Here is a 26,392-nt window from a genome sequence, read left to right on the forward strand (position 1 = left end):
ACTCATAGGTCAGCACTAAAGACTAAAAGCCTTAACTGGCTAAGTCTAAAAAAACTTTCAACACACGGCCTACTGAAGCTCTCGAGTGGGCAAACCTCCCACTAGAGATGAAATAAAACCCTAGGAATAATTTATATGGCAATACAATGTTTGCCGGGTCAGCTAGTTTATTTTATAAAAGTATACAAAGTGCATATAAAGATATTTGCACCTTGTGAGTTTGATAATGTTGGTGTATTCGAGTAGTGACTAGACATAATTATTCGCTTTTTGCATTGAATACTCGAATTATTCGAGATTGATTCCGAGCCCTACTCCTTCCTCAAATAGCACTAAAGGTAAATGTTGAAACTGCGCACCATTCACCGGGGCCTGAGCTGCCAGATTCGCGCCTACGTAGATATGGCGTTATCACTAGACGCACACACTGTTCACAAATCGTGCTGAGCACCGAATACGGACTATAGAAGAGTAAAGTCCTACCCGTTCCTAAAAACGTCATGTGTTTACAATGAAAATTCGCTACTCTGTCTTTTCTAATTACTTTTAAAAAAGATTTTTCTTTTTTATTTGCATTCGATGTTTGTAAACCATAAATTTTCTGATATTCTGAATTAATTTCTAATAAATAAATCCTATGTTGTGCCGTTTCGCTTCTGATGAATATGTATTCGGCGATTATGTTTTGGCTGGCATCTGGGAAAAGTCAACTGGACGGCTAGAACCTGTGGCTAGAACTAGAAGTGTCAAACAATAATAATTTAATTTATATTTATCATAAAAAATGCATTGCGTATTGATTTTTTAAATAAATGCATTTTTTGTTATTAAATGTTTAACGTTTCAGTAATTCGAATAAGAAACAGGATGACGAGATTGTGACTTAGTAGTTTTAAGGGGTTACGTTATCATTCAGTCTTGAGGTGAGTTTAAAATCAATATTACCCTTTAATTAGATTGGAAATATTGTAGCATTAATAAATTAAGCCTCATTTATGTTGACTTCAGTGGTAATTCTTCATTTATCATATTACTCCAACGTAGCGTTCATTTATTTCAATTGACTTAAATCACGATTAAAATAGTTATTGATATCGCTTGAATGTTGTATTGTTAGTTGTAACTCTTTTTTCACAATTTTGCTTCCAAATCGGAGCAAATAACCCGATAAAAAATATTCACACAGATCATAATCTGCTTTTGTGAACGCAGAACGGATCTTTTTTTAGTTAAATTTATCAAGCTTTCGTGTTTCAAGTTAAGAATAGATAATGCCTTTATCAACAACTTACCTTAGTGGAGTTTCTTGTGAAAATTAAGTACATAACAACAGTATGTAGTATGTAGTAACAACATTCCTAAATGTGATTTATATATACAGTTAAGTCCGGATAGAACGAACTTGAAAAATGAACTAAAGACAAAAGACATTATTTATTTTAGAAAAAAACGATCCCATTTTCTTTATTTATCCCGTTTAATTTTTTATATAGTTTTGCTTATGTTTTAAACTGCCATTATTCTTCGAAAAAAAGATGTTGTCGAATAAACCAGGTAGAAATCTACCTGAACTTGAAATCTATTTAGTAAAACTTCCTAATTTTTGTTTAATGAAGCATGATTACACTCTTTATTTTGATCGTGAATATTGTGAAACCTTGAAATTAGAAACGTCGATGATAAAGTGATAAAAAGGCATGTAAATACCGTTTTCAATGAATAAGAAAATAGACAAAAAAATGTAAAGAAATCTTTCGCAGCAGTCCAAATTTTGTTGTGTAAATCGTTTATAATTAATATTATATAGTAGTATATATAAAATGGATAATAAGTATGAAATGTGTCGAGAGATGCTAATTTAATCTAAAAAATCAAGCAAGGGAAAAAACGATGTAAAATTTAATCGTTTTAAACCGCAAAAAAATATTCAAATCACTCATACAAGTTTTTCAGCTATAACACCTCATTTTATAAGAAAAGCGTACTCTATATCTCTGAATTAAAGCATTTGCGTACTCATGTTCATGCACATTTTAGAGTTAACACTTTCGTTCATTGATCTTTGGACAAATGTATAATCTAGATCAACAGTTATTTTTAGGTCTTATTTGTTTCATTAATTCTTTGGTTGCGTGCAAATTTCTAGATATGATGAGAGGCGATACTGAGTGTTCATATAATGCTCAATTTCAACAAGTTTTTATCAAGACCGAATTTGAATCGTCGCAAGGATCATCTAGTTCTTTAATATCAATTGAAAGCACTAAACTACTAAAAGATTCCTCAACACTCATTAGACGCAATGTCGAAGAAAGTGCTACTGAATCATTGTCATGTGGTTAGTATGTACCAAGTGTTTAGTGTATTTACTTATGCAAAAATAAATGTTGCATATTCAATGAAATGCCATGTAATACTTTAATTGTTTTATTAGAGACGCCCAAGACTGAAATCGCAGAATTAAAAAGCGAACCAGCCGACGAGTTCATCGAGGAAGAGACGCAAGAGGAATTGTGCAGTGAAGATCAAGATGATATTGAATACCAGAAACGATTAATAATTGAAAATGAAACAACTGTATACAGATGCCAAGATTGCAATGAAGTATTCCAGAAATTTCATCAGTATAAATTCCATAGAGCTCAGCACTCGATTGAAAGAAGAACCTGTAAAATTTGCCACTTATTATGCCAAGGAGTTACCAAGGTGTACAGAACGTTACAACTAACTGTTCCAAATTGCTAATAAGAATGGATGTTTTAGTTGAATGAACACATGTTTGTTCACACTGGCGAGAAACCTTTTAAATGTGATAAATGCAAGAAAGGTTTTACATCAGCGAATACTTTAAAATGTCACATGGAATGTCATCGATTGGAGTTTAACTTTAAATGTGAAACATGTGGGAAAACGTTCAAAACTAAACGATCATTGAGAGGCCACATGGATACCCATGCTAAGAAAGTGAAAGATTTTACTTGCATGGTAAGACCGTTATTTGTATTTTTATTACCTAATTTTTAAATTTTAATGATATTTTACATTCAGTTGGAAAATTTAAAGGGTAGAATAGCATTTCTTCTAGTTTTGCAAAGAAGAGTTTCAAGTGGCCTCGGAATACCGACGGCATATTCTCCAACATGGTGCCCAGCCACCAGAACCCAAATGCAACATTTGCCACAAGGTGATCAAATTGAAAATATAAAAAATACACTACAGTTTATTATTTTTTAGGTTTTTAAGTATCATACTCAACTTCGAACCCATCTGTCTTCTCATACGGAACTAAGATTTCCATGTCAGTACTGCAATAAAATATTCTCCACGATGACCAAAATTAGGAAGCATATCAATCGAAGTCATGTGATAAATGAGTGCGAATTCTGCAAGAAAGTGTATTATGATAAGGCGGAATTTACTAAGCATAAAAAAACTGAACATGTGGAAGGTAATTTTCCAGATTATACAGAGTGTCCCGCCGGGAACCGCCGCGATCGATATCTGGCAAACTGTAATTAGGAGAAATTTGAAAATTGGACAGTGTGCCGAAGTCATTGGGGGCAAGCGTTCTAAAACATTTTCAAGATGGCCGCACTTTCGATTATACCGGAAGTAGATATCAACTTGCGTATTTTAAATCGAACACCTATTAATTATTACATTTTTGAATTCTACTCCAAAGTCTAAATTTAATTCGTGGATAATATCAGACGCCTATGTCGAACCGTTTTTTATATATTTGAAATTTTATCTAAACAATTACAGATGCAGCGACTCGAATAATTATTCATTTTTCTTATTAGGGAATATGTGCTACTTAGTTTGAGTCACATTTCTTGTTGAAGAGGACCTACTTTAATGGAATTGCAACAACATTTTGTTAAATATTAATACAAAGTGCTAAGAAGATAAGTTGAGAAAACCGCCCAAAATCAATTTTTTTTAATGGAAAACCTATTTTTGATAATTTTATCTTATCCAGTATTAAAAATAAGGCCTAGTTTATGTAAAGTTGTCTATTCCAAAAGTGTTTAGTTTTCGAAATATTGTCAATTTAGTGATTTCATATGGCTATTTTTTATTTTAAATACTGTCACTCTTAGTTGCCATGACGAAAGTGGGCATTTTAATACAATCAAATGCCAAAGAAATACTTCTATCCTTTGACATCTTCATATCATATTGTAACGGAAATGGCCTGGGGTACTCACGTTTGAAATGGAGGGATCAAAATTCGTAGGATTTCAGTAAATGGGAGGCCCATTTGCGCTCCATTTACTGTCAAATATAACACTGACAAGCGGGAAGTTTCGCACCGGTTCTGGAGATTTCGAGAACCATCTGGGTTACCTGAAGGAGTCTATATAAGCGGCGAGGAGAACCAGACAAGAGAGTAAAGTGCCAGAAGCGACCGGGTGCAGAAGAGGTTAAACCCCGCGAGTCGGAAACGCGTGTTTTCCGTGTGTTATTGTTATCGTTTGTGAAGTTGGCGGTAATTTTGAAGTTAGTTTGTTCCCGTTCCGCATTTAAAGTTATACCGAGTGGAATAAAAGTTGGAAGCTGAAGAAAGAGTTTGATACCCGGCCATCCACGGTACAATATCATATCATCTTAATCATGCCCAGCCGCTTTAGCCACCAAAAGCCACCAAATAAGAGGTACACGTGGAAGAGCCCAGATTCTCAAACCGAAAACGAGATCGACTATATATTGTCACAAACGTGGAGGTTCTAAACGAATTATATAAATAAATACCAAGGCAGAAAGAAACAAGCTCATAAAACAACACGTCTTCCCCACAAAAGAACAGCTAGGAAAGAATATCGACAAATACCAAGCTGAATTGTGAAGGAAGCTGACAAACAAGAACGATGATCTGAAAAACATGGATATATATACACCCCGGACAACAAATTAAAATGCGGTACAGAAGTACAGCAACAAAGAAGATGTGCTCGAAAACGAATCGTTCAAAGATGATGATCAAACGCAAAAGCATGTGTCCAGACTCCCCAGAATACGCAGAGCTCAACAAAAAGATTAGGAGCTATAACACAGAACTTATACGGTCAACGATTGAAAACAACGCGACCATGAAATGCTTAAGAAACCAAATGGAAATTAGGATACATAAACTGATGAACACAGACAGCAATCTGAAAGAAGAGAAGACCGAGATTACTAAAACCGTCCAAGATTTTTACGATAAACTATACTCCTCTAACAAACCACAACCACAAAACACATTATGATAACATCAGCATAATGAACGTCGGGTCAGAAGAAGAATTCCGGATATCACCACGTGCGAATTACAGGGTGTCTCGTAAGCTCATGATCAAAAGGGTACTGCGAGATTTTTTGGACCAAAAGAAGATGATTTGACCTAACTTTTATTAACAAAAAAAGTCTGGCTCCTCTGCTATTGATGGTCAAAGTTCTTGTTCTTCTTAACATTGTTAAGTTGCAAGGAAGCAAAATTTTTTTTTTCGCAAAAGCTATGAGTGCCACAAGATTTTACAAAGAGCACAATATTGTGAATAAATGATTAGTGCATCAACCTAAAAAAATGAGTTGATTTCATCCTCCAGCTAAAAAGTTCTGGTAGTTTTTGTACCACGACACTCAAAAATTCACCACTTGTCCAAAACGGCTGAACTCGATTGTTTCATCAAAATATGAGTCTTACATAAGAACAAATTCACAACGAGTTTCACTAAAATACATCGTACGAGTCTCCCGATATTTCAAAAAAGATAATTTTTTTGAAGAACTTTGACCATCAATAGCAGAGGGGCCAGACATTTTTTGTTAATATAAGTGAGGTCAGATCGTCTTCTTTTGGTCCAAAGAATATCGCAGTACCCTTTTGATCATGAGCTTACGGGACACCCTGTCTAACACGCCCCCTATTCCAACTCAAGAACGGACTCTCCGGTGTAGACAGAATCAATACAGACGGGATAAAACTAGGAGGTGTAGCCACACTAGAATCAATAAAAATATAATTAAATAAATGGCTTTCCGAAGCCAAAGTGTCAGGAACTTGGAAAAACTCCGTTGTTGTCCTAGTATACTAAAAAGGGTACACACTCAAAATCGACAACTATCGACCTATAAGTCTACTACCACATCCTTATAAACTATTAACCAAAATAATTACTAATCGACTCATAAATAAATTTGACGACTGCCAACTCCCCAAGCAAGATGGATTTTGCAAAGGATACAGTACTGTAGAACAAATTCAAACTGTGAGGACACTAATAGAAAATTCAGCAAATATAACGAACCACTCCACCGAGCCTTCGTAGACTACAACAAAACCTTCGACTCTATCGAGCTGTAGGCTATCTTCAATACAATGAATAAAGCCAGAATAGACAGCAAATACTGAAAGCTCTTAAAATATATTTACGACAATGCTACCATTCAGGTCAAAATTTCAGACAGACCCCATGACAGATAAAATACCTATGGAAAAAAGGAGTGCGACAAGGTGACATAATTTCACCTAAACTATTTACTCTCGCTATGGAATATCTCTTCAAGGATCTGAACTGGGAAGAAAAAGGCATCATCATCGACGACCGGTATCCGATTCGCGGACCACATTGTCTTAATCAGCAATGACACGGAAGAAATCCAACAGTTGTTACTCGAAATAAACACAACATCAGAAGAAAGAGGCTTTACAATGAATATCACGAAAACCAAGATCATGATTTCGGAGGATACCACATTCAGGTATAGGAAGGTACAGGAAGGTGGACGAATATATCTATTTAGGACACACTATAAAATTGGGCAGAGAACCAAACCGCGAAAATACATAGATAGACGAATTTGAATGACGTGGGCGGCTACCGGAAAACTAAGCTATATCTTAAAAAGCCCCAAAATTTCCACAAAATTAAAGACAAAAGCTTTCAATACCTGTATCCTCCCGTTGATGGCCTACGGAATGGAAACAATGTCAATGACCATTACATCAGCTAACAGTCTCAGAACGACTCAACGAGCGATTGAACGCATATTATTAGATGTCAGTCGGTGCGACAAAATCAGAAACCAGGAAATCGGACTACGAACCCGAACTGAAGACGTCATAAAGACTATCACTAAAGCAAAATTGAACTGGGTAGGCCACGTCGCCAGACAAGATGGAACGCGATGAAAAAAAAACAAGTCGTACAATGCAGACCAAGAGCAAACAGGAGGAGCTTCGGCAGGCCACAACTAAGATGGTGAGATGGAGACATTACCGAAAAAGTGGGGAAATGGCAACAGGTGGTCCAAAACAGTGAAGAGGGGAGTTCTACGTGCAGGAGTGGACAGTTAGGGGCTATTAAGGAGAAAAGAAGTTGATACCTACTTTTGGTCAACCGAAAGTGAGGACATCTTGGAAGTCTTTTAGATCGCTTGCCCCCAATGACTTCGGCACTATCCAATTTTCAAATTTGTCCTAATTACAGTTTGCCGGATATCGATCGCGGCGATTCCAGGTGGTACACCCTGTATAGATATAATAGATGCACTGTGTCTAGTGTAGTTGTTTTATACTTTGCTTTCAGTTCAATTTTAATTTTTTTTTGTTTCGTAGATTTTCAGTTTGACCGATATAAATTCTGGACCTAGAACTTTCATGATTCTGGCCAGTAAGGTAAAGTTTTAAACCTGATTATTAAAGGTGATGGAGTCTCTAACATAATATAGGTTTCCCTGCTAAACTTGCGAGCTAACAAATGTCCTAATTTTTCCATTTCCTATTTAATTCCCAACTTACTTTGTTTCAACAATTGATCTTTTTCTTGGCACAGTCAGAATGACAATGATTTTCGTATAGTTTTTGGTTCATTTAGTCACTTTTTTAGGCATGTGTTTGGTGAAATTTTGATGATGAAATTGAAACTCTAAGATGAAAATAGCTTAATGCTATTGTTGAAATAACACTAATGTTATTTTATAAAAAATGGCTGTTGACAATTACTGTTAGTAATATCCATTGTAGAAAAACCGACAACTTGTGAGTTTTGCCATAAAGTCTACGACAAACCGAAAAATTTGCAAGAGCACATTCGTGTTCAGCACACTAAAGACGGAATGGAGAATAAATGCGAAACATGCGAGAAAACGTTCATCAACCGGTTCTTGCTGAACAACCATATCAAAACACATTACAAATGTTTCAAGTGTTCCAGTTGCAACATGACATTTGCATCGAGGTGAATTATGTTCGCAAGTCGTATTTGTAATAAAATTTAAAAAAATTCTTCCCAGATATAATCTACAACTTCATTCAGTAACTCATACCAATGAAAGAAAGTACAAGTGTTTGATATGCTCTAAAAGCTACTCGTCCAAAGTTAGTTTGCAAAATCATACCACTAGTCACTTTGATGAGCGACCATTTGGATGCACTCAATGTGGAAAGTACTTTAAAAATAACAGGTAACATTGAATTATACGATTACATAGTTGCACGAACTGATCTATTTGGATCATTGAATAGGAGACTCTACGTCCATAAAATGTCCCACGAAACGAAACTGAAATTTGAATGTTTTACTTGCGGCAGAAAATTCAAAACTAAGCAGTATTTGAAGTCACATTTATACAAACACGACAAAGGTAAACCGTACATTTTTTTGGACGTTTTTAAACATCTTCATTTTATTGTTGTTTTTAGTTCAGCCCTTTAACTGTCCAAATTGTACCAAGCGATTTAAACACAAGAAAACCCTGGACAAACATATGTTAAAGCAGCATCGCCTACGAAAAAGTGCTGGCAAAGTATCAGATTCTCAGAATAAAAATAAAGTCTTGGCAGACGTTGAATCTGAAGACGAGGATATGGAATCCACTGATGATTCGACAAGCGAAAACGGTGCAAATAAATCAAACAGCGAAAATGGCTCAGAAGTGACTAATACGGGAGATTATCATTTGGATTACCGAGACGGTAAGATGAGGACTACCGGACTAAATAAATCAACTAAGGTTTTAATTATTTCAGATATTTTTGAGAACAACGCAGAGTTTTCCAAATCCGACGATCTGGACTTGTCTAACTTGGTAAATGTAAAAGTCGAACTTTTAGAAGATTGAAACGGTTTCTTAGATAAGAATTTCAAATTTATTGCATGCAATTTTAACCAAAGCTATTTATCCATATAACTTGAAATTATTGGATTGGCATAGATTTAGGGTTACATGCTATTTGATATATACATATATTAGTGATGTGTAATTCAATAGAAGGTATTTGAAGTATTTGAAGTAGTTTCGAATATAGTGATTGTGATAATGGTGAAGGTTATTTAACGTTTTAGCCATAATTTAACAAACAGCAAATAATTTGAATAGCAGGTGAACATTTTTCAGGAACAGCTTTGTCATTACATAGTTTCTATATTGTTCTATTAAATAACAATATACACATTATCAACATAATTCAATATAAAAATAAGCCTTACTTTAAGTATTAGGCAATCAGATACTTTTACATGGTAAATGTCAGGTAATATCAATTTGCTACTAAACTGGTTACATTCAAGCATCAACTGTCAGTTTTTTTGGTTTACTACTCATTTTCTTGTTAAAACCAATTATGGGAATCCTTTACAAATCACAGACCAATGCCAATATGAAACATATACACTTTTTACATTGAGCTTTGTACACTTCTTATCACTACGCTATATCTTTAGACTATTACATATCTCACTATTAACTGGGTAGTAGATAGAGCGTGAGTTTTCTACTAGCTGAACCATTCAATGTTTCTCTTTCCATAGAGTTTTTTTCATAGTACGCATTTACACTTGTAAAATAATAATCCGAAATCGTTCAGCTATTTAAAATGTTCAAGCTTCCTATAATAATTTCACACGAATCACACTGTTATTGAATATTTTTCATTCCTGGTTATTTTGTCGATTTTGCTGTTGCACCATCACCCACCCATCTGCGGAACCGAGTTGGTTTTGCTGGTTCGCGTTCTCCACTTGCTCTTCGAAAAAGTTCTTCATTAATCGAAGAGCTTCTATTTCTTCTTGCATTTTTCGCAACGATTGCTGTCGTTGTTCTTCGGCGGCCTCCATCTTCAACAATTCGTTTCTTCTTTGGTTGATTAGTACCATTTCTGTTTGCATCTGGAACAAGACAATACATGCTCTTGTTAATAAGATATTTTATTTAAAACCACATATTGTTAATAAGATGTCTAATTCAATTTTACACAAGTTAGTTCTTTTGACCGTATCTTTAAGGATTATCAACTCTATTAAAAATCAATAAACTATCTAAATTAAATAATTTATAAGATGAAATAATGTGTACTCAACATTAATACCCGTATGCGCCGACAGACGGTAATCGGGATTAAGCGTTAAACCGAATTAAAAATCATAAACGATATGCGCGTTTAACTTTAATCCGCCAAGTCCGAGAATTAAGTTCTTTAAACTAGTTTAAGTACATAACATAACATTTGAAATTGAGGGTTTTGTTTTCGTTCTAGCAAGTTCGAGAATTAACTTGGAAGATGAAATAATATTAAATGATATTAATCTTTTCCAAAGCAACTAACTCAGTTCAAATATTTCGATACACTAGACGAAATGTTTTTATAGACTTTTTCGGTTAATAAAACCAGTCGTGCTTAGATGGTTAGAAGAAATTGGCCACCATTACACCATCCAAGTTGGAAACATAGAATGATAAAAATCTAAATAGTTATCCAAAGAATTCGTTTATTTTATGAATAGCAAAATCATTATGAATGAATGAATATTATTCGTGTTAAAACAATTGTAATTATTAATTGTTATAATTGTTATCTTACAGAAATAACAATTTATCACACCTAAGCTAAATTTTAAAAGCTCTTCGTTTTTATGCTTGTATGCTCGTCAAAATTGTATCGCATATTTTATGGGAATTCATCAAACTGTCTCTCGAGCTATTAAGGAAGAATCTAATGCAATCGCAGATTTAAGGACAAAAGATATTAAAATGCCTTAAAGTGAAAATATGTATCTCGCTTTCCAAGGGTTATTGGAGCGTCCTCTATTTTGTCGAAAGCCGTATTTTTCAATGAATACTTAACAAGTTAAAAATTATGTACATTGTTGCCAATAGGTAACTTAAGTATTTTAGAAAACGTCTCTGTACGGCTTCGAGGGCGTTAATGTGGTTAGCCGAGAATGGAGACCATACGATAGATGCATATTCAAGCTTGGATCTAACAGAACTGATAACAAATCCAAGCATCTTTATCGCTGAGTCTGTTAATTGACAAATATGCAAAGCAAAAAATCCATACATGTTGTGAGTCTCAATAACGGGGAGAAACCAATCTTATAATTATATATGTTCGATCATATCACGATTCAAGGAGTAAGACATGACGCTAATTTGGATACATTAAGGGGAGGTCGCATTCTACCATACCATGCAGTTATATCATCAAGAGACCGCTGAAGACGAAGCTAGTCATCAAGAGAGGTTACCCTACAGAATGGCTTCATGTCGTCCAACTATGAAATTATATTAACAGCAACAATGTCATTTATTGTTGTCACAAAGAGCAGCGTGGGCTGACTACAACACTTCACTCTCAGGGATCTGCGTGATAGGTAGGAGCTAATGAACATTGCAGGGCCATGAACAAGACATGATATTAGAGCACCATCCAGCATGATCCAACACATCAAACGCCTGGGAAAAAATCCGTATATATTACATCAACTTGAGATCTACCATTAAATGTATTCAAAATGAATTAAGTAATAAAATTATGTTGGAAACTGTGGATGTGCCTTTAAGAAAACCATGTTGACTTACAGATAATCTGTTCCTGAAGAAATTACAAATAACTGACGCCGGTCTATAATTCTGTAATAAATTATTTGCGCCCTTCTTAAATACCGGCACGCATTCGAGCGGAAGCCAGCATTGAATATTTTGGTCAAAGGGGCTGAAAATAAAATTGCACAATCGCTCAACAAAAACTGTGGGACATGGATTGTTCGGTCCTGCAGTACGGGCAGGTCTCATTCTTCTCAGACAAGATAGGACTTGATTCACGAATCTCCACGATTTCAAAGAGCACATCGTTTCCAGTCGCAGAAACATGAGATGATGTAGGATCTCCGAAAATAAGTAGCAAAAGCATTCACAAGTAGAGAAAGCGAAGAAGAGGAGGAAGCGTCCCCATGCATAACAGTGTCCGGAATCGCATCATAAGTTCTCCTGGAATTGATCTGCTTTCAAAATGCCGCAGGACCCTCAATCCTCTCACAGTAGATCACCTCACTTTAGGTCTTCAAAAACAACAGTTTCTCCTTTACCATTCGAATGAGAGACGAATCAAAACAGGGTGAACCCTCTAACCGTTTTCGGAACAAACCTATCCAGACCATCATACAGCTTGGCATAAAAGGTATTCATCAGACCATCAGCATTTTCATGCCCTTCTAACCCCCAATCAATGCGGGCGAGATAATAATTCAGGCTAGGAAGCTCAGCACGTCGGAAATTATAAAACACGTTGTTTACAATGTTTAACTAATCCACCGCTAAATTTCAACAGTGCATAGCAGCTCGGTCCTTAAACCAGATTAGTTCTTAAACGCGTTTAGTTAATCGGAATTAAAGGGATTGGCGGAGCATATGGCCATAAATCGTTTTCAATTTTCACTATGGCTATTACGCAATAATAATTTTAAAACATGGAAATTTCAAAAATATGCGACACTGACTTCTGCATGAAATTTTGCAAGCCATCCAGCCTGTTTAACTCAGTGGATAAATCATGTTTCCACACATCATGTCTGCGGAAAACTGAAAACAGCAATTTCGGTGAAAACGTCCATCGATAACATAATAAGTTTAAAAATAGAGTTTTTCAAACAAACTGGGAAGCAAAGAAGAATGGCTTGCGCCAATGATTGAACAGCAATTAAAAAAAAAACCATTACACTTTTCATAGACAAAAAACAATTTCGCCCGATCATGGTGAGTGTTTATTTTCATTAATTAACATTATTCCCAAAGAAAAATAAGCGCAAGTTGATGGGCAATAAACAAAAATCGTTCCATCATCAAATAAAATTCCATTCCGATCCGTTAACAAATTAGTTTGTTGTAGGAATTCATTTTAGTTTACGTCAGAAGGCGCCTGAGATTAACGCGAAAAAAGTTTGAGGGTCTGTTAAATATTTACAAAAATTTTACGCTTTACAGATATTTCGAATACATTCCAGGTTTAGAATTTTATCTGCTTTAACTTATCGCAGATGTATAAAGAAAGGTTTTTCTTGATTAAATTGAATTTACATGGTTAATTGTGAGCATGAATCGTAACATAATAATGATCTACTGAAATTATTTATGGGTAAACGTTTCAATCCGACTTTACATAGAGAAACAATTAATTTTAATTAGCGCTTCTAGCCAGTCATTTTCTTTGGTTTTGGAAAGATCACGTTCTAATTAACAAGACTGAATTTTTAAAATAGAGTAAAATACATCGGCTGAGACATGCAATGACACGTTTGGCTTAACTCCGGCTAGGTCAACACGAGATTCCATGTGCCTCCCACTTGAACAAAATTTGGCTCAATAATTGACACCCAAAGTAAACCAGTAGGTAAAATATCGCCAACAACAAGAAATTGCTGTAAATGCCATATTTTCGTTGTGTCCAAATTGATTTTGACGATTGTTTATGCTCTAGTATCCTCTAGGTCGCCCTTTTGCTCTTATCTGTTTCTCAACTGCAATAGTTTACTGAAAAAATAGAAGCGTACTTTTAGGTACTCCTTAGCTAAAGCTTTATGTTCTTCGAATTTCTCCAAAGATCTGGGATCATCCAAGTCGGGCGTGGCTGGCCTTAAGTGAGGATCCAACGTGGTCAGTAGAATGTCGTCATCAATATCTGGACTAGTGTGGGATATTTGGGACGTACTAAAGGTACCGGCTGTAACTGTATTTTGCGAACCTGAAAAGAAAATAATTTTTAGAAACACCACTTGGTCGAGACTCGACATTTTGCACTTCCTGTAACTGAAACTTTTTTGAATTAATTGCTTTTTCCTTAGTTAGGCTGTGCCCTTGTAATACCACGCAATCTACTTTTCACAAATGAATAAAAACTTCGTAAAACTTTATGAAAGCAGGCAGTTTTTATGAGTTTGATCGTATCGTTGAAAGGCAAATACTTTGGCTTGTTATTTAATTTAATATCGTTGTAATTTTTACTGACACAAATTTGACTCGGCATGAACTTATTGAATGAATCATTCAACGCAAACACAAGGAGGTGGGCCAAATAACTGGCAACATACTTTTGATAACTTAATTACAACGAATTTTACGTCGAAATGGCCCTCTAAAATAATATTTTAATTATAGTGCCGACGATTGTGTGTCATTTTGCGAAAATATTCTTGGCATAGTCTTATCGCTTCTCCCATCTAAGACTACATGTTTAATTTTACCGCGCTGTTCCTAACACGCATTTAACATGAAACGCAAACCGTTAATAATTCCTGAAGTACAACTTATGAGGGTCGTTTGATAAGTCAGTGACTTTTTGAATAAAATATTTTTTTTGGCCAAAAAACGTTTTATTTCTCAACATAATCTGCTGTGACAGAGATGTCGATATACTTAGTCCAGCGACTTTCCAATTTTTTTATCCGCTCCAAATAATATAATTTCTCGAGGTCCTCATAATATCCGTTTATTTCAATGATGACCTCTTCATTGGACCCAAATCTCTTACCGCCTAGCCATTTTTTCAGGTGTGGAAACAGGAAATAGTCGCAGTGGTCTAAATCTGGAGAATATGCTGGGTGGTGTAGCAGTTCGAAGCCTTATTCATGAATTTTTACCATGACGACTTCACATGTGTGCACCCGTGCATTGTCCTGATGAAACAGCACTTTTTATTTCGCCAAGTATGGCCGTTTTAGCCAAATCTGTTCAAAAGCTCTGAATAATATGCGTTAGTGATCGTTTTACCCTTTTCAAGGTAATCGATGTGAATGACACATCACCTTGTTGGCCGAAAGAGCCATTTTGGCCTTCTTTGGAGCACGTTCACCTGAAGAAAACCACTGTTTTGATTGTTCTGTGGTCTCTGGTGTCTTGTGATAGATCCACGTTTAGTCAACGCTTACGAAACGGTCGCAAAAACCCGTACAGATTGCGATGGAACATCGCTAAATCTTCATTCTAATGATCACACGAGAGCGCTTATGGTCGAGTGTCAGCAATCGCGGCACCCATCGTGCGGATAGCTTTTTCATATCCAAATATTCATGTAAAATGTGATGTACCCTCTTAGTTGCGATGTTTGCAGCCTCAGCCACCTCACGCACTTTTATTCTCCGTTCGTTCAGTATAGTTCCATGGATTTTATCGACCTTTTCTGGCGTAACAACCTCTTTTAGACGACCAGAACGTCCTGCGTCATTTGTACTTTTTTTGTACGACCACAACGAAACTCAGTAAACCGCATCTTAACCATTGAAATTGATGATGCGGAGTCTCCAATAGTATTTATCAGGCTTTTTCTTCGTTCTTTTGATAATTTTTACGTAAAAAATTAAGCTTGATCAGCACTCAAAATTAACTTTTTTCTATTTTCGTCGAAATTGACGAAGTCAATTCTTTCAATGACTGTTAGACTGTTAGACACGAACTAAATTACGTAGCGTGCTTAAAATTTCACAGCAGTCTACTAACAGACGACAGTTAACGGGAGCAGTGTTAAATTTAAAGGTACTGCGCGGGAAATTCAGTCACTGACTTACCAAAAGACCCTCGTATGTTTTATTTCTTAAGTTTTTATAAGTTGAGAAACAGTTGACTAAGCGCAAGACTCAAATGGTTAAAACAACAATTTGTTTATCTCTAACTTTACCTGGCTATACTACTAAGAATACAACTTGCACTGTGTCATGATAACTTGACGAAAATAACTGAAAATGTTTATTAATCGAGGCGAGGGCGATTTCATTAATACATTTTCTGAACTTTTCATTGTTAACGCACCAACCCACCGTTTTGCCAAAAAACCATCAGTTAATGTTATGACATTTGATTGGTTTAATTTTGTCTAAAACGTAAAAATACATATATGTTTAATGGTCCAATTAGCAGTTCAGGTGGTTTGTTTTTCACAGTTTTCAGTTTTCAGACGTTCGGACACACAAACTCAAACAAAAAAAGGTGTATGCCAAAAACTTATTAATTGTTTGCCGTTCAAATCCAAACAAAATAACCGAAATTCAGTTTGAGTATTTACATTGTTTTGCGTAATATATATTTTTTCTAAAAAATATGCACTCTGAACAGCGTTGTCGAATTCCAATTCGCTATTAATTTTATGACTGCGTTTCAAAGTTGCACGTCAAAAATATTTCACATGGAACACTGTGTTTCAGTGACCTAATTTTGCATTTAAACAGATTCAAATATATCTTGCTTGTTACCGTTCTGAGTCGTTCAGGGTTACTCATTCAGTTCACAGTGATTTATTAGAAAACCGTCAAGTAATTGACCATTCCCGCAGAAAAAAACTATATTTATGCAACAAGCTACTTTACTGATTGCATGGACAGACAACCGCATTAGTTTTTAGCGATTATGAGACTGCTACGTATCTACAAGGTGTTTTATCGTACTTTAAACTAAGAGGAAAGTTCGAAGATGTAATAAAACAGACAAAAATGCTTACAAATTATTATTTATACCTCCAGCTATCATAAAAGGAAAAAACTAAAAAATCGTTTGTTCAATTGGACATATAAAAAAGGAAATTGTATGAATCATCTTGTTACATACCATTGCTGGTTTTACACTCCCTAAATATAATCCAACTCTGATGAGTTTCGTGAGAGGTGAAAACACCCGCCATCGGACAATCACACATTTCTCCAATTTTCCAAATTAGGCACTGTTTTGCGTGTCTATACCCTTACATAGAACGCATATTTCAACTGGAAACACAACGCAAAATATTTGAAAATAAATTACAAAACCACTTGTTTGATTCCCATATAAAAAAGCGAAAGGCAACGAACGCAACTTTTCATTTTTCCGTACGTACAGTTGGCAGATTCGTTTCGCGGATTTCTTAAGAAAACTGTGGACTTTGGCAAGTGATCTGGCAGAGCCTCCGCTATAGTCTTGCCCACGTCATCGTACGCCTGATAAATATAGGAATTGGGATTTCGATGCGGATATCGGAAACATTACTTTTACCAATTTTTTTCTTAATAGTAACAGTGTAATCGGCCGGTGTTTATTTTCCCAGCTCCGAATGGTAGTGGAGTAGGAAAACTTCTGGAAAGCTGCCGCTTTTAATATCCACTAGAAAATTGCGAAAGCGCTACAATAAAACTCAGTTTGTGTGGCTAAATTATTAGATGGCAAAACGTTGTATTGATGATCACAACAAAAGTAGACTGTTTTTTTTCAGAGGCTCAGAAAAAATTTGCACAATTCTTCAAGCATAAACATCTACACACAGGGAAATACGCCAATTTAGAAATATTACATAAAGATACACTAAATACAAATATGTTGACACATAAAGGAAAAATTGAGTTTAAATTTTTTTTTCGAATGTTAGATTTGTTGAATATAGTCGGTTTTCATCAGCTTAGACAAGAAAATTCTAGTTATTATACAGGGTTATTCAGATTATCCGTCACGGCAGATTGCGATTAAACTATTTAATTTTACGGATAAATGGAGGTCCGTAAAAAAAATAAAAAGTATTATTTTGCAGATAAGTGGAGGTCCGTAACCCATACATTTAAAATGTATTTTCTAATGTACAGGGCGTTCCAATTACTAGATTGAACCCAAAGTTGCATTTTTGCAAATGGAATTTAAGTGGATGGATCATTAGTGAATTTTATTAAGGTTTATCATGCTTAAAGCTTACGGTTTCTGAGATATTTGGGGTCTTGTGAAAATGCAGAGTTTAAATGCTCAACACCCATTTTGCATTTCGAATCCAAAGGTAAACCTTGCGTCTAGTAATAGATGCTGTTTCATGCCAAATTAATAAAAATGGAGTACATGATACAGGATGTCCCAAAATTGTGTTGAAACGTTGCACGTTTTGAACGGTAATAACTTGCTTAATTTAAATGGCACACCCTGTATTTTACAATAGAAACAGATGCAGATTTTACTTTCCATTGAATGCTTTAAAGGTATACCTAATTCTTCAGGTTTTCATGGACATCGCATACAATATTATCAAATTTAATAATTCATCGAGTCCTCGTTTTCATTTTCACAAAACTCCAAATATCTCAGAAACCGTAATATGATTAGTTACGATGACGTATGATAAACCTTAATAAAAGTCGCATTTATTTCGATCGCAGACACTAATAACAGAATAATGTACGGAACATTCCATTTAAAAAAATGCAGCTTTGGGTTGAATCAAGTAATTGGGACACCCTGTATATTAGAAAGTAATTTTGAAATTTACCCCGACGGGCCTCCATTTATCCGTAAAATAATACTCTTTTAAAATTAAATAGTTTAGCCGCAATCTTCCGTGTCGTATAGTCTGAATAATCCTGTATATATATTTGTTAATCGGGTGCTGTAAACTTCTAGTTGTCATTGCGGAATAGCCTTAAAATACACACTTTTTATATAGGACCACGCATACCACCACATATTTTGCGAAATATTTCTAGTTTTCACGCAAAATACAAAAATTCCAAATTAGTGCGGTTCTTGAAAAACGCTCTTAGCCTTTAGCTCAAATTGGGAGATTCGATCGACCTCAAAAGTTGCACATTTTTTTTACATACAAACATTACAAACAATGAAATACTAGATTTCACGCAAAATCTCACAATTAATTCGGGTCTTAAAGTGCTTTTAGACTTTGTCTCATATTTTCGGAAGAAAAACTTTTTTACCATTTCTGAAGCTTATTCTATGGTTTTTTTTTGGTCCCGCGATGAAAAAATAATGTTTTCAAATCTTCATTTATCCAATTAAACTAATAGATAATAAAATAAACTTTCTTCAATTTTAATTTATAAATATTTCATTACTATGGCATTACGAGGCGAAGAATTCCATTTGAAATGTAAGACACATAATTATTTGCATGTACAAAATTGATGTTCTTTAAATCTATTTCTATCTAAGGCAAATTTTCTTAAGATTGCCAGAATTATTTTAAATGCAAGTCACAATGTATAAAAGATTTTGATAGAAAATGATTAAAAAATAAAACATACGGAAGAGTACGTAAAAAGTAAAAATTGGATCTTAATTGGCTGAAATCAGCAAGACTTGAACGACCGCAGACTCAAAGCAGGACTTTCTTTTATAACGATTGTCAATATTTTAACAATATATTATTAACAAGAACTAATCAACTGATTAAGACAAACGTAAACAAAATTGCGCGATTTGATTCAAAACATGGTTTTGTAATAGGTAGTAACTGAGCCACTCAGAGGAGGTAATAAAAAAACTGTTCGAAGTATGAGTTCAAATTCGTAAAAAAACTATGTCAATTTTAAGTATACTGATTACTGAACAAGATTACTGAAACAATTAATGCATTTCTAATTACATTATATCTGCAAAAACGTGATTTCTTGTAATAAAGTTTCTTACATAAAATTTGTAGTACTGGGGCTGGATTGAATTGTAGTAGTTTTGTGTAGATCCATTATTCCCTCAAATAGGTTAAGGTCAGTTACCGCAAATGTAAACTGGGGTAAAATAAATAATGTAATAATAAAATATGCTTACATACAAAAAATTATTTTTTGACACAGTTTCTTAATTGTATTTACTTTTCTGACGATCGATCAGTAGTAGCGGCATAGTCTAGAAAATTCCCATTAAACAATGTATATTTATTTTATTGATAATTTACCTATAGTTTCACAAGAATCAATGTGTTTATTATAGTTTAGTAAGTAGGTGTTTATAAGAAGATTCCTCAAACTTAACTGAAGTGATTTGCTAATCAAAAGTCTGTCAAAAACAAGCGGAATTTTGGCTAAAACGATCCTTTCTGAAACTATCACCCTGTAATATAATGCGACGATTTGAAATTTCGACTTTGGAAAAATCATATGCGCTACTAATGTCCGGTAACCTTGTCCATGCTGCCCGTTCGTTCTAAACTGTTTGTTTATTTCTGTCGATATTTCGAAGGATAGGAGCTATTTTTGAAAAATGTTTATCGAAAAATCATGAAACATGACTTGCATAAAGTTGTGATTAATGATTCATTTCCCATTATAAAATGTTACTTTTTGCGGTCTCTGGACTCTTGTCCGGTTTTGCCTTTCAAGTTCGCCGAAAGTATTTTGCCTTGATTATTGGATTTTCTAAATCATTTCCCACAAACGATGAAATTTTCACCATCGAATCAACTGCTGAATTTAAGCGAAAACAAAATAATGTCTCATAGATTTCCTGAAAATGATGCGATGTGTTAAAAGACAAATTCCACGTAATGGCAATTGGCCGCTTTCAGTTTATATACGCGCTCTTTATGAGTCGCATGTGTCTATATAATGTTAAAATACGAAGATTGAAAAATTGATGCAAATTGACCACGAGCAAGTGGGTTGTCAACTCAAAAACTTGTAAAATTTAAATAAAATACCATGAATGATCCAAGCTGGCAAATTATACTTATTTCCAGGTCCTAAAGCAATGGGAGGCTCAGTAAATTGTTAGTGTAAATTTAACTTACATTCAGTTAGAAACTGATTATATTTGCTGGAATAATTAAATTTACAGTCACACTAGACAATTTTCAAACCACGAACCGAACAACTCAGTTTAAACTAGCTATCACACATATTTCTGATATGAAACTGCTTTTAAGTTGCGAAGTTTAGTGGCAGTCGGAGAACACTGTTGGTTTTTTCGAATAATTATAATCGATATCTGCGTTATATAATATTTTAAATACACGAATCGGTTCGCAAAAGGTAACTATTTAAAATTTGTGGCTGATAGTTTCGCGTTAATGGAATTATCATCGAGGAAAGCTACTTTAATTGAATGCCAACTTACATGCCAGACATGCCTGGACATTAAAAATAATTGTATTTTGCTACTATAATTATAATCTTATTTCAGGATTTAGGCTAACATTGTCGAAAATTGATTGTTCCGCAAATCGTGACTAATATTTTTCTATTTTCGTTGAAACCAATTTTTGCTTTGCCCGTCAAGGTTAAGTTACAACAATAAATATAGCGAAACGATTCTGTTTCCGTGATTTTAAAAATTTGGATTTTTTTTTCTAAATTACCTAGAGAAATCGGAATGGCTCCAAAAGTGTTTTTTTGATGAAAATCCTTTAGTTTAAATTAAAATCCAATAGACACAAAAAACAAAATAATCGCTTTTAGCTTTATGTGCGTTAACTAACGAAAAGAGACATGTTTTGCAACTAATACTCCACCAAAATAAATTTGGTTGTAAAAAGAAGACAAAGAAACAATAAATTTAGAGAAATAGATCCATGCCCGCTAAGCTGACTAATCAGCATCCAGAAGCCAGAAGTACGCTAAATAAAAACACTATAAAATTAGAATATCAAACCCAGACAGCTGCACCAGAAAATTATGATTCAAGCGTAGGGAATCCGACGGGATTCGTCGACAAGGAAGATTGTTTCCGACCCGGATTGCGCTCGAGTTGGGATCTTATGAAAAAAACCATTTTCTTGCCGAAAATTACAGGAAATTAAAATCTCATCGTGTCCATTTTGAACATTGACTGATGTTTAATTGATAGCTGCTTCTTAATATCGGAAGAAGATAAAGTTCTAAATCCTGTAAAAGAGCCATGAAAAAAATCTAGCGTTAATTACAGAAGTTTGAGAGATTTTCGCCTGATAAATTACACATCGCAGAGCGGTCTGATGATATTTTCTGAAGACGCCAATGCCTATTTTTAGGGCTGCCGACACTCTTAGTTAACTCGCAGCTTAGAAGCGCTTTTTAAATTATTTTGTTGTTATTTTCGAAAGTAAATACTGCACGCGTTACTAAAGCTCTTATTTTACAGGGCGACCTAAATAACAGCTAATGCTCGGGTGTGACTCATAAATCAGTAAACTCCAGTAAATGTAGACTATTAATAACGATAAGATGTAAACTATTAATAATTAGAAAATTAATTAAATCAAAGTGATGAAATCGAGACCCAATGACCATTTAGAGGAATAATAAATTAAAAAGTTGTTTAAATCAATTAATGCACCAAAGATTAAAGAAGCCCGCAACTATAGAGTGTCCACATTCAACTATAGATCTCAAAGACTCACCCATATTTTCTTTCCACAGGTCAATAAACTCTTAAGATTACCATTGTTTATGTCTCCCGCATCGCCAACCCACACGCAAATACAATACAATAATACTAAGGAGAATCCAAGCCAAGCATATGCACCAATTAGTCTAGGTGAGTCCGATGAGTAATTTATATCCGCTTTTGAACTCAAACAGCAATATCTTTGCAAATCCCGAATTACTTTGGATGCGTTTATTATATCTCTCTCACACTACACGTTGTGGAAAAAAAGGCGCAATCTGTTCCTAGTGTTGAAACCGCATTACTTTCCAATGATTGTGCTTTGCCACAAGCCAAATATTTTAAGAAAACAACACCTGGTTAGTGATTCAGGATGTGGCAAATGTTAGAGGGCAAGAAATATAAATGCCTTGATATCAGATATTCAACGCAGTGTTTTCAGCTTGTGGGATTGAGTAAACTCATGTCGATTGATACGGAATTGCTGGTGTAATGAAGCAAAGAACATAGTTATTAAATGTGGGATTTAAGAACGTTGGATAATTATTGCTAATGTGAAAGCCGCTAGTAAGCCAAACCAGCTTTTCAAATATATGTATGATGTATAATTTGGCCCACAGACAAAAAAAAGTCAAACAAATTGGCAGTTTTTTGGTTTCTTTTTCAATTCGTGTTTTTATTTCCCATATTTCAAAATGTAAATTTTGCGCTTAAAACCTGCAGTGCCATTCTGAGTACTTACCTCTTCTTGGTAAACATTCGTCAAATCCAGGCCGGGGGTTAATAACGTAGTTATCAGTTAAGTCCCAACAGAACTGAAAATAAATTATAATTTATAAAATTTAAATATTTCATAGATACTAAAATCTTAATTTTGCGAGAACAACTTTCATACAACAACAATTTTCATAAATTGCTTAAATTATTTAAAGAATAATTTATATTAATTTTCAATAACAAACAAATATAAGTTAGGAGTGAATTTGAGAAATGCGGCAATTAAAAACACACATTTTCTAAGTACAAACGGGTTTAGCAAAATTTGTTCTAACTGAAGAAAATAGTGTGTCATTTTTATTTCAACTAAATGATGAGCTTTAGAGTGAGAAAAATTAAACGTGGAAAAGTTTTTTTAAATAGTAAAAAAAATTTCGAGAGATGAATCCCATAATTTAAAGAAATCAATGAATTCTTGAATAATCCTTATCTAGATTAATAATTTCATAGATTAATACATATAATCAAAATTTCTACTCGAATCTTTACTTACGGGATCGACTTCCACACTGAGCTGACCCATGTCCCCAGATGGTTGAGGCAAAGTTCTGATCACATTACTACCATTTGTATTAGTTTCTGTGTCAAAAACTTCTTCAATTTCGTCCTTCGAATATTCGTCGTCCTCCCAGTTGTGCTCACCTGGTTGAATGGGTTCATCTGCCCCAGGCAAGATGGAACATATCTGCTCCATTTTAGCAACAATCTGGAAAAAATCATTTTAGATTAACTGCAAATAACAAACAAGAAAACATTTAGATGCTTTTTCAACAGAAAATTATGAAACTTTTATCATTTGTTTTATTTATTTGATTTACAACAAGTAATAAATTACTGGCATAATCAATATTTGAGTGAACAAAGAGGATTTTTTTACTTTTTACATTTTTCTTAATGAAAACATTTGTGTCGTGAATGCATTGAAGTGCCAATTGAAAGCAAAATATCTTTCTTTGAGCTCTTACAATTGTGTACGAGGTTTCCAAAATAACCATAATCCAAAATGTTAATATTCCTAAACTTATTTAATTTAAGAATGAAATAAACGCACAATTAGCTAAGTTTACTCACTTCTTCCATGCTGGGTCTCTTTTCGGGATCATGGTCCCAGCTTTGAGTCATCAACTGTTCAATGCAGGCGGGACATCGGCGAATTAATGGTGGTCGCTTGCCTTTATAAACAGCCCACATTATGGAGAAGGCTGAACTAGCCTGGGTGTAAAACGGTTTTTTCCTTGACAGCACTTCCCATAAGATGATGCCCCAACTGAAGATATCGCACTTTTCCGTATATCGGGATGATGTGAAAACCTATACATAAATAGAATAATGTTCTTAGAATCATCGCATATTTTGCTTGAGAGAGAATTTGCAAATATTGCGCGGTTTTTAAAGTTATGTTATTTAAACACTTCTTAACCCTGAACTTTTTCCTTTACTTTTTTAATATTTAAAAAATTGGAAACTTTTTGATACGGTCACCAATGAAAAAAAATTGCCCTTTTAATTGCAAAATATATTTGCAATAAATATGTCACCGATGCTTGCAAGTAGCCCATTATAATTAAGTATGTGAGTAATGACCTACTTCCGGAGCCATCCAAGCTGCAGATCCTTTGTTATTCGTCATGTAGGTGTTCTTATCGGCTGCTGTTCCAAAATCACAAATTTTCAAGTGGGTTCCACCATTGATCAGTAGAAGGTTGGGAGGCTTCAGGTCTCTATGAATGAGCGGCTTGGGTTTCATAGCATGAAGATATTCAACTCCCTGAAGAATAAAATATCATTGGAATGAAGTATGGAAACGAAAATGTTTGTAGAGCTGTTTATGAATCCACGGTAAAACATGTGCTAAGAGGGAACTTATGTACCTAAAACTAATGTGAGCTGACTCCACATTGTCGTTGAGTGATTAAAATATAACTGACTGAATGGTACCAACTGTACTTGCCAATAGATACTATAAACCTCTTACATTTTTGTCGTATTTTAAAAACTTACTACTTACCTTTGCACATTGATAGGCCCATGACATAGCATGAGCTATGGAATAGCCTAGCGGAGATTTGTGCAATACATTGAATAGAGAACCACCTTCAGCGTACTCCATCACAAGGAAAAACTTGAGCCCTGTGCTGGCCCCATATAGTTTTACAATGTTCTCATGGTCGACTCGGGAAAGTTGCCTTACTTCCACTAAAAATGCCTGTTTTTCGGCATCCCTGGTAATATTTTTTATGGCGACCAATTTGCCCTGCCATATTCCTTTGTATACTACGCCAAAACTGCCTTCTCCAATTGTCTAAGGATAGACATAAAAGCTCAATATCGAGTTTACATGAAAGGTGTTCCAACGATGATCATAATGAGCAATAATCGTTTAAAATGGACATGTTTACAAATAATTTATCAAATTCAAATTAAAAATACCTCAAGTTTCCTAACTTCATCTGGATCAATTTCTCTTGTATTGTGCTGGTGCTCACTATCGAATGATTCGTCAGTCGCCATTGAATTTCATTTACTCACATATTTGTTGCAAAAATAAGGAAAAATTATCAATGGGGATGAACTAACTAAAAGGGTAAATATTTATACACTGCCTTTAAATTTAGGTTAAATTTATTGACAGTGTCACCAGTCAGCAGTCAGGGATCAACATATAAAACATAAATTACAATTATTTTTAATTTTGTTGGTATTGGGCTTATGAATTTTTAATTTTTGTAACTTATAAGGAGTTGCTGGATTATTTACCTGTAAAATAGACCAATAAAAAAAATTACATATGTTTAACGCATATCGTATAACAGCCTCTGTGCCGCATTGCCACATTTATTATACAGATGTCAGTAAGCCGCACAGGTTATAGCACTATAAAAATACAGCAGACTCGTCCGCCATTGTGGAGCCCAATTTCTGACCTTCCTCATGTATTTGTAATATGGTGCTATTGAGTTTCCTTTTAATTTCGAAAATATGACTAGTTGTTTAAGTCCCAACTGCAGCAATCATTCAAGAAATGATTTTAAATTTTGTAGATATGTATTATGTTGATAGAAAGTCTCAATTTAGTATAAAAATCTAATTTATTTTAAGATTATTATTGTGATGACTTACATATTTAAAATTACTTAATTACTTTAAAACATATATGTATATCGGTTGATTGGCTTTAGAATCAATCGTATCGGACTGTTAATAACAATGGTCTTTAGAACAATTAAAACAATTCAAAAATGATCGAGTTATATATTTACACATG

At 34.5% G+C, this 26,392-nt stretch overlaps 2 protein-coding genes and 1 long non-coding RNA gene across 3 annotated transcripts; 2 read left to right on the forward strand and 1 right to left on the reverse strand.

Annotated features, from left to right (window-relative positions):
• Positions 1-705: 705 nt before the first annotated feature.
• Positions 706-9,273, forward strand: LOC109538195 (gastrula zinc finger protein XlCGF57.1). Its single transcript, XM_019905336.2, has 11 exons — positions 706-923; positions 2,147-2,338; positions 2,435-2,706; positions 2,764-2,985; positions 3,086-3,184; positions 3,235-3,448; positions 8,012-8,225; positions 8,281-8,451; positions 8,513-8,631; positions 8,690-8,962; positions 9,017-9,273. Exons 2-11 carry the CDS (start codon positions 2,149-2,151, stop codon positions 9,106-9,108), a joined length of 1,866 nt encoding a protein of 621 aa, XP_019760895.2. The 5' UTR covers positions 706-923; positions 2,147-2,148; the 3' UTR covers positions 9,109-9,273.
• A 118-nt stretch (positions 9,274-9,391) lies between these two features.
• On the reverse strand, positions 9,392-25,773 carry LOC109538196 (mitogen-activated protein kinase kinase kinase 7). The gene is made up of 8 exons (XM_019905337.2): positions 25,558-25,773; positions 25,136-25,429; positions 24,716-24,895; positions 24,199-24,438; positions 23,621-23,833; positions 23,093-23,165; positions 13,815-14,005; positions 9,392-10,154 (listed from the first exon to the last, which is right to left on the reverse strand). Exons 1-8 carry the CDS (start codon positions 25,636-25,638, stop codon positions 9,918-9,920), a joined length of 1,509 nt encoding a protein of 502 aa, XP_019760896.1. The 5' UTR covers positions 25,639-25,773; the 3' UTR covers positions 9,392-9,917.
• On the forward strand, positions 10,814-11,815 carry LOC109538197. The gene is made up of 2 exons (XR_002172008.2): positions 10,814-11,331; positions 11,399-11,815. It is a non-coding gene; the product is annotated as an uncharacterized LOC109538197 (long non-coding RNA).
• Positions 25,774-26,392: the final 619 nt, after the last annotated feature.

This window comes from Dendroctonus ponderosae, unplaced genomic scaffold (assembly GCF_020466585.1).
Source record: "Dendroctonus ponderosae isolate FM_Combo_2020 unplaced genomic scaffold, Dpon_F_20191213v2 Dpon_F_20191213_2, whole genome shotgun sequence".
Taxonomy (NCBI): Eukaryota; Metazoa; Arthropoda; class Insecta; order Coleoptera; family Curculionidae; genus Dendroctonus; species Dendroctonus ponderosae.